We start from the raw sequence: 13,045 nt of genomic DNA on the forward strand, positions 1-13,045 counted from the left end.
TCCTAGAAGACTTGTGATGCATTTATCCTCCCACGTCCTTAGGGGAATAAAGAGAAGCAGCAGAGTAACCACGGGGATGTTGTCTGTGCAGGAAGGCACTTCCATTTTTGACTGTTACGACACCTCCCAGAACCAGACCTCAGCTGCAGAAAGGAGACACTGGAGCAGAAAGCATTGAGGTGTTACTAGCCTGGCCTGAAGAGGGTGGTCTGGCACCATGGATGTGACAGGGAATCCTGAATCCAACACGAAAGTAAACCTGATGCAAAACCAAATATTTGTTTTGATTTAGGTCATGCAGAATATCAGCTGCAGTCAGCGGGAGACCCGCGTTTCAGAATTGCAGATGAGACACGTACCGCTCCAGTACAATTTTGTAGAGGTTACTGTAAATAAATTATCTTCCATTTCTTTCCTGCAGCACCTTATTTTTGTGGTGGCTCAATCTCAAACTCCTCTGGGATGCTGCAGAGTCCCTTCTACCCTGGAAGTTACCCAAACAACGCAGACTGCCTGTGGGAAATACAAGTAGAGAACAATTTCCGTGTTGTGCTCACATTTAGAGATATTGCGTAAGTGAAACGTTGATTCCCTGGGCAAACAGCAGGGCCAAAACTTGGGAAGTTTGAAAACTTATTTAAAAGAGGCAAATTCCCGGTTTTAAAGATACTTTCAATAACATCCAACAGCTGCAAGACCAGACAAAATCTGGATTGCTGTAGTATTTTCTGCTCACAATGTTCTGCTGCAGCTATATATAAAATGAATAAAACCTCTGCCGTGAAAACTTAAAGTGCTGAAAGATTTTATCACGTTTTAGGCAGTGAAATCAGAGTTTCTGAAATGCATTTGACAAGGTGTTGATGTTTGTTCACCAGGATGCAAAGCGGCAGATGCCAGTATGACTACATTGAAGTCTATGATGGGCCTCCACACTCTTCCCCACTCCTCGGGAGACTTTGTTCCGGGTCCTTTCCCACGTACACATCTTCTTCAAACATGATGACTGTTCGCTTTCACAGTGATTCTCAGTACACCTTCAGAGGGTTTCAGGCTCACTACTCTTCCATTCCAGCAGATCACAACACAAGTAAGTTCCTGGCTGGTGTTCCTCAACAGAAAAACTTGTTCGTGGCTTTTGTTTGCAGAATAAACATTTGTGTACATTTAAAGTTGTTAGAGAAATAAATGATGCATGTGAGATATGATGAGTTGGTGTGTGAACTGCCTACTTTACAAATTAAAAACCCCCAACATTTGGTTCAATTGCAACCTTTAATCATTAACAGATTCCTGAAGTCATTAATATATCGTGTCGTCTTCTCCCAGCCCTTCTGTGCTTGCCAGACTACATGCATGCTGTGGTCAGCAGGGACTATCTCCAGTCTCAAGGCTACTCAGCCCAGATGGTCACCCTGGATGACAGTCGCTGCACACCAACAGTCACCTCACGGGAGGTTATATTCAACATTCCCTACGATGGCTGTGGGACAGTAAGAGAGGTATGTTCACCACTGTGCACACTGTTTCTGCTTTGAAAAGAGTCAAGGGAAGTGCCATTATGGTCCACGGTGCTAAGAAGCAGCCAGAAGTTTGCAGAGCTTTAGCTTTCCATGCCTTAGGGAATCCCCATGCTGAACAGAAATGAGCTTCTAGGGAGGAAAGCACGGGAGGGAGTTGTAGGAACTTTCTGTGATGTAAAGTAGCCTTGAAAGTGCCATGCAGGTTTGGGATGACTGTGTACTACACAACTGGTGTTTTGTACAGATGCTCAATGAGTTGGCTCTGCCTTGGATTTAACCAAGGGGTTTTATCTACTGGTTTCTGTTTAATTACATACTTCAGCATGTTCTTTTACAATGTGTGAGCAGAAAACACCACCATCAAGCTTCTTGGTTTAAAGAGTTTAAGATTAATCTACAATTTTAAACTCCGTGTGACTCTATCAGAGCTTAGAACATGCAAGTGATAAAAACACAATTCCTCATTTTAAACTACGTGTTAAACAGGAGAACAATGATACAATCAACTATTCCAATGTGATCAAAGTGACATCTTCTGAGTACCTAATCAAGAGAAAAAAGAATATTCACCTGCACATCAGTTGCAAAATGCTACAGAACACATGGATGCAAATAATGTACGCTGCTGAGGATACTGTGGACGTGAATGAAAATCAGTATGGAAGATATGAGGTCAACATAAGTTTTTTTGATTCCTCATCGTTCTTGAGGCCAGTGCGTGACTCTCCATACTACATTGACTTGAACCAAAATTTGTATCTTCAAGCTTATCTTCACAGCTCTGACCCAAATCTGATCCTGTTTGTGGACACGTGTGTGGCATCACCTGATCCTCATGATTTTGTCACTCTGGTCTATGATATAAGAAGGAATGGGTAAGATCTTTCTCAAGTCAGTAGAAGTATAACCTTAATACCCTTTCTGCATTTATTGGTTTAGATCTTATTATCAATGGACTGTTAAAAGAAGTCTTTGATTTTTTTTATTTTTACAGTATGAACCTGGAAATAAGAAATGACATTTAGAATTTACAAATATTTTCTTTCACTCACTTCATCCTTGTCCTATATGCAAAATTTAAAGTAGTGGGAATGAGGTAGGTGAGATGTGATACTGGAAACCAGCACAAGGAATCTACTATCCTAGGCATTAAATGTTTTAGTAAAACCAGGTCAAATATCAGACTAATTTTTTTTAAGCCTCATGTAGCACAGACATTACTAAGAGTCTGTTCTCCTTCCTTACACCACTTGTAGTCTCCTTCTCTTGGAAAAAAACAAAAGGAGTTGCCAATGTTCTAGCTGCTTCATAGGACTTAAATGTGTCCATAGTTGATATGACAAGGAATAATGGTTTCAAACTGAAAAAGGATAGATTTAGAGCAGATGTAAGGAAGAAGTTCTTCACTCTGATGGTGGTGAGACACTGGAATAGGTTGCCCAGGGAAGTGGTGGATCCTCAATCCCTGTTAGTGTTCATGGCCAGGTTGCTTTGAGCAACCTGGTCTAGTGGGAAGTGTCCCTGCTCATGGCAGGGGGGGTTGGAACTAAGTAATCTTTAAGGTCCTTTCCAACTCAAACCATTCTGTGATGATTCTATTATTCTGTATTTTAAACATTTATGCTATGCCATAAAAGTATCACTTTTATCCCATTATTTTCTTCGCTCCTGGCTATGACATAATCTGGTTTAAATCTACTGTATTTCTGCAGGGATGTAGATGTGCTATGGCCGTGAAGACTAATCCTCTTTCCTTTCTTTCTAGGTGTGTTAGAGACCCTTCCTATGTCACATACGAGTCCCCCCAGAGCCACGTGGCTCGGTTCAAGTTCAATGCCTTTGAGTTCATCAGCCGGCACCCGTCGGTGTTCCTGCAGTGCCAGCTGGTGGTGTGCAGGCTCCAGGACTACTCCTCCCGCTGCTACCAGGGCTGCCTCAGCAGGCCCAAGAGAGACACAAGGCCTGCCGAGGAGAAAGTGCATGTGGTAGTTGGGCCAGTTCAGCTCCGAGAAGGGGGTGGTGAAAAGAGGGATACTGGTAAAGTCGAATGAATTTCTCTCTATTTCCTCTGGGATTACTTCAGGAAAAGCCCCACTTCTGCATTTCTGATGTGCCCCTGAAATCTGCTTTTGCTAACTTCAGCAAAAATGGGAAAGGGGTTGTTTGGCTGACCCAAATGTCTACAGATCTCTTCTTTCAACACCTTGCAAACCTGTTTTCACCTGTATGTATAAAAGGTATAACTGCTTTGGCTGCCCCAAAGGAGATGTAGAGTGTACAGCATTTTAGAGCTGTAACTCTGAAGTAGCTCCAGTCTGCTTGTGTAACATGATGGCCAGCTGTGAGCAAACTCCCTACCTTCTTGAGAAACACCTTATTCCCTCAGTTGTCTTCTGCTTATTTGAAGTTTGCTTAGTTAAGTTGCCATCCTTGCTGATATAAATCCCACCCAAAGAATTTAAAGCAATGAATCCATAAATTAGTCCGTGTCTGGCTCTGATCTGGGAACTAACCCTTTTAATGCAGCAGCTCTTTGTGCTCTGATCTTTTAATACACTGAGATCAGCCCCCCTCTGACTTCACACACTGCCTCCTCCCCAGGCAGTTCCCACTGCCTCTGATAACCCCCTTGCCCCAGTCGTTGCTGCTGTTGCCATTCTGGCAGTTGTTGGTTTTGTTCTTACTGGTTTTCTGGTGAGACCTGCTCTGAAGAAACCACTTTCACGTGGGATAATGTGAGATCAAAGGTCAGCATCATCCACTAAATGTCTACAGGGCAAACATCACCTATTACCAGCTGCCAAAGTGCTTCACTGACAACGGTCACATATGTGCCATTTGTAAGAAGCTGTGATATCTTTATCTACAATGCTTCAGAGTAACTTTGTAATCCTAACACCTCTTAAATGATGAAGAAATAATTTCAGCATTCATGTCACGAGTTGTTTGGTACAATCATTTTATCATTCTTCTCCTTAATTCTCTTCTCGCATCCTCCTAAGACCATTCATCTAATGGCTCAAAATTTTGTGAGCTGGAGAGAAAATATGAATGAGACATCAATAAATATTTCAAGGTTTATTAAAAGGGAGGAAGATTTCATTTGGAGACAAGTAATAGGTCATGTCTGGCAAGGAAATGTAAAAATTGATCTGACCATGGCATCTGAGCATTGCTTTTAATGCTAAATTTCTTATTGAAACAATAATGGATCTGTGTTTATCTATAAGATGTAGAGATTTCCAAGCTGAAGTAATCTGTTATGTGAGCAGAGTGATCGAAAATCAAAGGAAGGAATATTTACAGAGAAATAATTCTATTTTGTCTTTCAAATCAATATCTCTGTGATTCAAATAAAGACAAATGTTTTACTGTGTTGAAGAATGTGGTCTGTTGGATTCAAAATTCAACAAGTGATGGACTGAGCCCCTGCTACTGAAATACTGCATCAGGAATTTCTAAATATCTTAATGCAGGCTTCAAAAGAAATGCTTCCACATGCCAGCAAGGAATAACTATTCTCTACAGCCAGTGTGTTCTTCCACGTTATTGAGAGAAAACTTTCCCTCCAGTACTCAACTCTCTACACATTGGTTGTGTTTTGAAACCCTTCTACACACTGCTGTGGAGAGGTGTGAGGTACCTCTGGTGGGTGTGTTGGGCACACCTCTGTGTGTGTGGCTACAGCAAGGCACTTTAGTGGCCTTAAATTGTGAAGGGTGGGTAAAAAAAACAAAATAAAATCGAGCAGCAAAGGTAAAACAAATGTCCAAAACTCCCAGGAAAAGCCTTGAAAGGCTCCTTTGTTTCTCACTGGTGACAAACTTACTGGCAAAGCTGAGAAGAAAGAGAGCACAGAAGTCATCATGCCCTGAGAGGTCTAGAAAAGGTCCCCAGCCATTTTAGTACAACTACTGTTGCTCTTTTCTCTCCTGACATTTCTGTTCTCTCCTCACGACCCAGACCTCCTGCCTCTGAGAGTGCTGCTACAGCCCAGGTCTCCTTCTCACTCCCCACTGCAGCACTTGGCCCCCTGAACTTTGCAGCCTCTTTCCCACAGAGCTGCTAGATCCCTGCTGCTGCCTCCATCCTCCATGCCAGCCACCCCTGTGCCACATTCTCCTTGGCCACAGACACTGCTGCACCCAGAGCATCAAAAGCACATCAGCTAGAACTCCCCTCAGCACCACCACTTCAGCCCAACACCTTCCCAACAGACATTTCCCTAACTTGTCTGGGCAACACCTTCTCATGCTTAACAAGACTCACTGTTCCAATTAGCATCACCACTGGAAAGGCTTTTTACAATGTCTGCTCTCAATCTTCACTGGTGTTGGTCATGCCCATCAGCTCTTAACCTGCACCTCTGGCCATGGGGAGTCATTTTCTCCCTTTCTCCTTAGGTGAATTTTACCTAGTTGAAGAACAGTGTTTTTTTCCATTAAGTTTTCACTTCTCTAGTTAAATAATTCCAAATTCAGAAGATACTGAGCCGTTAGAGGTGTTTTGTTTGCAGCATTTAAGGCTGAATCACAAAATCTGATCTAAAGGTTTGTCATACCAATGGGAAGCCTTCCCACTGACCTACAATCCTAAACCTGGCCAAACCATAAATCTCACCCAGGAGATCAGCCTCACTCAGGAGACACCTCAGGTCACAGCAAAATGTCATTTAAATGCTGAAAGACATTTCATGTCTCCTTTCCAGAAAGAAGAGGTTGGTTCCATTTTTAATACTTTTGGTTGCAGATCACAATAAAATGATTTAGTGGTTTGGGTTTGGGTTTTTTTTTCTCCCCATGGTTGTATGCTTTGTGGTTGTGAGGAGCTTGGCTTCTCAGGACTTCTCCTGCAGTGCAGTGTGTTGTGTGCATTCATAAATCAGGTTGAAATATGCTGGAAATGCAAACAACCAAATCCCACATAAACATTTACTGTTAGTGCAGAAAAACATGAAAAGCAAGAGTTGGGATTTTTGCCCTTCACGTTTGAGCTGAAAATACAGAGAATTAAAGCCAGAATGTAAACTAAAATTGTTTATTTGGCTGTTTGGTGTGGTTTGGGTCGATTATTCACTTTGTGTTGGGGCAGTGTTATGCCAACCACATAGTGGAGCCTGGTGCCTGCAAACCCAAGGATGTCAGGAGCCAGGAACAAGTGGAGGCCACTGTCCTGTCACTGCTGGAGTGCCACCAGCAACACCCCAGGGTGGCACTTGAGAAGGTTTTTCTCATGGAAAGAGAATGGACCTATGGCAATTTGGTTTCAAATAGACACATTTTTTTTGGTGAAAAGGACTCTGTGGGTCCCTGCCAGTGTGCTGTTCCCATTGTCACACAACCTATGTGGGCAGAGTTGGGGTTAAAGCAAAGCTCAGAAACAAAGTTCTTGTTTGCTTGTTTGTATGCTGAGTTTCCTGTGCTTTGGTGTCTTGTTTATTTTTCTATTCTAATTTTGGAGTAGGAAGCAGATAATTCAACTCTGTAGCCCTCCTTCCCAGGAACACACTATAAAAATATTTATAATTGGGTACAAATAAACATTGGTTTGTTTCTGTATCTCATAGCTAGCAAGTGGATTCATTTTCCAGTTGTTAATAACAAATCCCCGGGTAGACTGAGACTAAAAAAAACCTTAATTTGGGTTTGCAGGGCATGGGTAAGAAACACTGTTTTTCTTGTTTTCATTACTTTCTCCCCACGCCTTGCCACAGAAGAACAAAGATATTAATTGGCATCAGGCTGAATTAAGGAGCTAAGGGTGACCTTCTGCACATAGTTCTGGTTTAGGTGTCCCTGACTGCCCAAGACTGAACACTTGCACCAGATCCCAATGAAATAACTAAATGAATATACTCTGGAGGTCACTTTCACTTGATGCATGAATTTATTCTTTTTGTAACAACGCCTTCAGGCTCAGCAGCCACAGGCAAAATTTTAAATAGGATTCCACCAGAATTGGTGGAATTCCACCTGAATTGTCCACCAGCTTTAACAAACTCAGAGGGAAGAGCAAAGGCATTTCCTGAGCCTGACCCACCACTGCCTTCAGTTCAGCTCCAGATAAAATGAACTGTAGCCTTTTGCTGTCTAGCATCCCTGAACCCAAGCACAATTTTTTTGCACAATTTCTCTTAAATGCCTTGTGCTACAAGAAGAGATTTGCTTTCCTTTGTTTGTTTATCTTTATTTGGGGAGGTTTATTTTCATAGGTTTTTTTAAATATAATTTTTATTTCTTTGGCAGCGTATAGCTAGCTGGGAAAAACTGAGGCTATATTAAAATTCTCATAGTAGCTTGTGTGTTTTAGGAGATTTTTCTATCTCAGGCTCAAGAACTACAACATAAAAAGCATATTTTAATAAAGCTGGGTCACTGGGAGTGAGATTTGTTTTCATTTCTTAGAATAACACTTGGATCACCTCTTTTGCCTTGAATCACCTGGTACCCATCCAAGCAGATTTTTTCCTCCTTCTTTCTGAAATAACTGAATTAGTCACAAGCTGTAATGTAGAAATTAATTGCACTGCTGCTGTTCAAAACAGCCTGCCAAGTTTGAATGACTATTGTCTTCTTTTTGGGGTTGGTTTTTTTAATTTAATTTTATTTTTTTATAGTTTTTTGTTTATAGACACCACAGTTTCAGACAGCTGGTTTCTCTCTTTCCTCCTCTTCCTCTGTGAAGGCTGTGGGGGCTGTATTTGTCCTCAGACATAATCATGCAAACCTGTTGAGTCTAAGGAAGTTTTATGTGAGTGTGTGAGTGACTAAACAGAACGGATAAGATGTGGATGTGGAACAGCTGCAGGCAGATGAGTGTTGCCTGGTAGCCTCAAAGACTGCAAAGAAACCCATCCCATCTGTGAACTCTTAGGGTTTGAGGAGAGGTCTCCTAAATATGACTTTTTTTCTTTCTTTCTATTTTCCCTCCCTTTCATCCCTGCCCCTTGAAAACCATGCAGATAAATTCCTGGTACATGTCAAGATCTTGTAACTCCTTGCCTTACCTTCCTCATCACTTCTTACTAAAAAGTTTATTGCTCTTTAATTCAGGCACTGAATAAAATTAGGCACTTTTAGACTGACTTTTCTGCTGTGCCTGTTTGGTAGCACATAAGACCCCAACTTGAGGGCTCCTCATTTGCTGAAGTTACCTGATTACAAAGGTTTACTCACAGGTTTGGTTAATGATGTTGAGGTGTTTCTGAAGCATTTGCCAGTAGTTACCACCATCTTCCATGGCTAAGCCTGGGCTTGAACAGAGCTTTTTGGTATGAGATATGTTGAAAATTGAGTTAGGCTGACGTGAGCGCTCTGCTCTCCCATGCAAAGAGGAGGCAGGGGGCATGATTTAATATTAATGTGGCCAAGCCAGGCCTTCTTTACAAAATGCTGGATCCTGACACCCCTAGTCACAGGCTCAGAAAGCCAACTATGAAGCCTCAGTTGCAGGAGGATATTGCTTCAGTTTCTTTCTGAGCTCCTGGGCAGCTTGGGTTGAATGTATTTGAAAGCTGCACTCTGTGCATGTAGAGTAAACACTTGATCTGAGCCTTGCCAGTGTGAAACAAGCCACCTTTGTTTCATAAAAGTTCACTGGAATTCTCTAAGGAATACATTGTTGAGGAAGACAAGTGGAGTGCTCTCTGCCAACACTGCAGGGATTAATCCAGGCACCACGTGAGATGCTGGCGGAAGGCTGTGAAGCTGGGATGACACAGATCAAGCTGAAAATTAACTGTTTGAAATACAGACTAGAATTTGTACAGCCTTGAGGGGGTTCTGGCACTACATTTTGGGGAAAAAAACAAACAAACAAACAGCATTTATTTCCTAGTAGGTCGGGATGTTCATTGCCTTGGTGATGCTTACAGCTGCAGGCACTCTGGTGCCATGGGAGCATGGGCCTAACAGCTCAGCCAACTCCTGGCAGCTCTGCCCCAAGAGGTGCCCCAGATGGGGCTTTCCTTGCTAGGACTCTGTCTGGGCCCCTGGACAGCACAAGCCATCCAGGGCTGCAAATCCCTCCAACACTCACCCCACAGAACCACCCCAATGGGCCCCAGGCAGAGCAACCACCACCACAGGTGTGGACTGGGGAGTCTGGTGTCTGAGGTAACAGGGGAACACGACCACCCCTAGCTCACCTTCAGGGCAGCTGAGAAAAATGAGAGATGAAAATAGTTTGTCATCATTTTTCACTTGGCATCACTAATTTTTTCCTGGCTGCATGTTGCTGGTTCCTCTTGGGCACTAACAGACATGCCAAGAGCAGGGTTTAACCACTGGTCCCACAGAAGAGAAAGGTATCAAGCAATAATTTAGGTAATAGAAAAATTAAGCTAGTATTAAAAAATAAGGCCTAGTCAAACTGCAGAGCACACCCCTCTAAATTACATGCTTACAAATTCTGAAACCTGTTTTATAAATAACACATCATGGATGTTTAGCAGGCTTGAGGACTGAAGATGCCACCAAATATTTTTATCATTTCTTTTAATGTAATGTAGAAAACATCTATTGTATTATATTTTGATGCATTGTAGAAAAAAAATACATAAAGATAAGTGATTTTCTTGAGTGCATTGGAGAGGCTTAGGCAAAAGTATAATGCCACACTGAAAGGGGAGCCCAGCAAGCAGGTAAGTGCTTGACAGAAGCCTGGTGAGCTGAATATGCAGGTTAGTCACAGCCTAGAGGTTAGACACAACCCAGATCTGGTCCAGCTTTGGATGCACCAGTGTCAGCAGATCTGTTCCTTAGAGCAAGGTTTGTGTGAGATTTGGGAATAGTATTGATCCTTGTGGGTAATAATCTGGAGGCAGTTCAGAGCCAAGGGGTAACACAGTGGCCTCCACTACCTGGATCTTCAGCTGGAAGCCACACAGTACACAGGCACCAAGTGCAAAAGTCATCCCTAAGGGGCCACATGATTTCAATTTTTAATCCAACAAGGGAAATACTGATGGCAGTGCCCTTCTGCTATGCTATTCCCAGCACTGCCTTCCTTGTTGAGTCCATTGCTGGCCAGATAAAACACAATATGACATGCTGGAGTCCCCTCTAGATGATGACAGCATTGTGTCAGTGAACTCTAACTTTATGGAGCTGCCATAAGGACACTCATGTGCCTCACACTTGGAAGATGCTTGTATATCAGGACCAAAACCACAAGAACTCATATGGTGGTCAGCACAGGCCAGAGCACACTTTCTGCTGGTGGGCTCACAAAAAGAACTTTCCTCCAATAGCCTGAGACTGTAGAGGCCATTGAAAACACACCACTCACCCTGATAGTTGGTCTGATTTCCTTCTGTCTTCAAAAGACTTGTCCTTGAGACCTTCTGCAGCTCTAGGAGAAGCTCATTTTGGTGACTGCACAGGGGAAATCCTCCTGGAAGAGGTGCTCTGCCAAGGAGGTGAAGCTCTCTTCTGGCACAGTGCTCCTGTAATGGGTGGTCCATCAATAACTTTTCCTCTGGAAGATCCTGGTGTCTTCTGTGCAGATAACTTCTGTTTTATTCATGGCAGCAATGGATAGCATGTTATACACAGCTGCTGGATTGAGTCTCTGGTGCTCAGCAAAAGGGGACAAAACTACCAAAACCATTGTCAAGCTCTTCAGGACATCCAAAAGTATTCCCCAGCATTTCAGCAAATACTTCTTGAGAGAGTGTTGTAACCCACACATCAGCCTCCCTGCTCAAAATCTTCAGTTAATAAACTCTAAGGAGCAGGACAGTTACATTCCCTCTTCTTAGTTTTTGTGGAGTATAATGCCCTTCAGAGGTTTATCCATCTTGCCACTCCCATTGCTTCCTAAATAAAATATTAATTCAACTGATTCTTTGTATGAATCATAAACTAAGTAGAAATATCCTTATGTGATGTAAAAAAACATCCTTCCAGAGACATATTACTGTATGTGCAAAATATGTGCTACTATGTATTTTTAAAATGTAAATAACCTTATAACGACAAAACTACTGAGAGTTGGTGTGTGGGATTTTTTTTTCTAGCAGTGTGGGTAACCAGATAATTCCTTTTCATTTTATTTAGTGTTCATCCTTCTTTTTTTCCCCTCCAATTTCTTTGCTGTCTAAAGTTCACACTAATTTTCATCTCATATATGTCTTTATTGATTTTACTAATGAAATAAATTTTGCCTAATATAGTCATTTATTACCAGTATACAGTTTATGAAGAAGAATATTTGCAAATTCTTTTGTCACAATGAGATTTTAATTTATCGACCCCAAACATTTCAGATCTCTGTGGGATTTTGACCACATCATATGCTAACCCCAGCCTTTTGTGTTAGGAATATGCTGTATCTTCAGGTTTTTATGAATTCATGTAATTATTGTCCTACCTCTTGCTTTTGCTTCTGAGAAGTTCTTATTCTTGTCCCAAATTTGCAGCTGCCAACTAAAAACTGGTCAATATGGAAGAGCTCTCATAAAGACTCAATATATAAGTGCTCATAAAGAGCTCTGTCTTTTTTTGGCGTTCCAAAGACCAAGGCTTGTGAATGGGAGGAACAGATGTGGGGGCCATGTTGAAGTCTATTGCTAGGGCAGCTCTGATGACCCCTGGGATCTGAAGATGACCAGGTGGGGTGTGGCAGGGCAGTTTCTACCCTTAGAAATGTAGTCAGGGCTCAGGAAAGCTCCTTCTTGACATTGTGCACTGCAAAGGGAATGGGGTTTACAACTGGGAGTGCCCCAAACTAGGTCTGCATACAACTGGGGACATGTGGAAGACATCAATGCCATTCACTAAGGTGCATTTTATGTAAGTCTGACTTTGTAAAGCAGACCTCAAGCTAAATGGTGGCATAAAACTCACTGTTCCTGATGCCTACAGCTTTATTCCCCCTGTACTGGACCTTTGTTCACCGCATACTCAATGCTCCATTGCACACTTGGCTCACAGCTCAGTAGTGGAGTGGTGCAGAGCTCAGGGGAGAGTCCAGCTTCATACATCCCATAGATATTTTAGACTAGGTTGGAACTGAAATGGCCAAGGGTCTTCTCATTGAACTAGATAAAAAGAGTTCCAGAGAATTACCAGGTGAGGTAAAATTGTTCAGTCAACATCACCTAACATTTCATACTCCCCCCATTGTGTGGAGGTTCCTTTGATGCTTGCTTATCTTGCAACTGCCATGTCAGCAAATGGAGCCATCCCAGGAAGAAATGCCTGTGCAGATGCAGAAGGCAGGTCCAGACTGACTTTTGGGTCACTTAACATGGCACATCTTCAAAATTTTTGACACAGAGGTGTCATTGTGTTAGAGGTAGCCCCATGCAGTCACCGGGAGCTGCGGCCTCTTTGCACACTGCTAAACTGAACTCTTTGTACAGCAATCTGTCCTCAGCCTTTACTAATTAATAGTAATAATCACTTCCACTGCACTAAACTGTACGTGTTAACAACAGGCCTAGAAGAAAATTAGGACCCTGAATTTATACATTGAGAGACACCCTTGGACTTGACGCAGGAGCCACTGATGTCCTTCAG

The 13,045-nt window shown here is 42.4% G+C and overlaps 2 protein-coding genes across 2 annotated transcripts in view; both read left to right on the forward strand.

Annotated features, from left to right (window-relative positions):
- Positions 1–217: 217 nt before the first annotated feature.
- LOC103773040 (deleted in malignant brain tumors 1 protein-like) lies at positions 218–3,574 on the forward strand. The gene is made up of 6 exons (XM_008940394.1): positions 218–253; positions 472–572; positions 879–1,090; positions 1,330–1,502; positions 2,010–2,398; positions 3,289–3,574. Exons 1-6 carry the CDS (start codon positions 218–220, stop codon positions 3,572–3,574), a joined length of 1,197 nt encoding a protein of 398 aa, XP_008938642.1.
- Positions 3,575–7,177: 3,603 nt separating this feature from the next.
- The window catches only part of LOC103773051 (deleted in malignant brain tumors 1 protein-like), a 29,306-nt gene continuing 23,438 nt past the window's right edge, over positions 7,178–13,045 (forward strand). Inside the window, exons 1-3 of the mRNA XM_008940406.1 lie at positions 7,178–7,181; positions 10,849–10,970; positions 12,168–12,305. Of these exons, the coding sequence (XP_008938654.1) occupies positions 7,178–7,181; positions 10,849–10,970; positions 12,168–12,305 (264 nt within the window). The remainder of the gene's footprint in view (positions 7,182–10,848; positions 10,971–12,167; positions 12,306–13,045) is intronic.

This window comes from Merops nubicus, unplaced genomic scaffold (assembly GCF_000691845.1).
Source record: "Merops nubicus isolate BGI_N331 unplaced genomic scaffold, ASM69184v1 scaffold3040, whole genome shotgun sequence".
Lineage (NCBI taxonomy): Eukaryota > Metazoa > Chordata > Aves > Coraciiformes > Meropidae > Merops > Merops nubicus.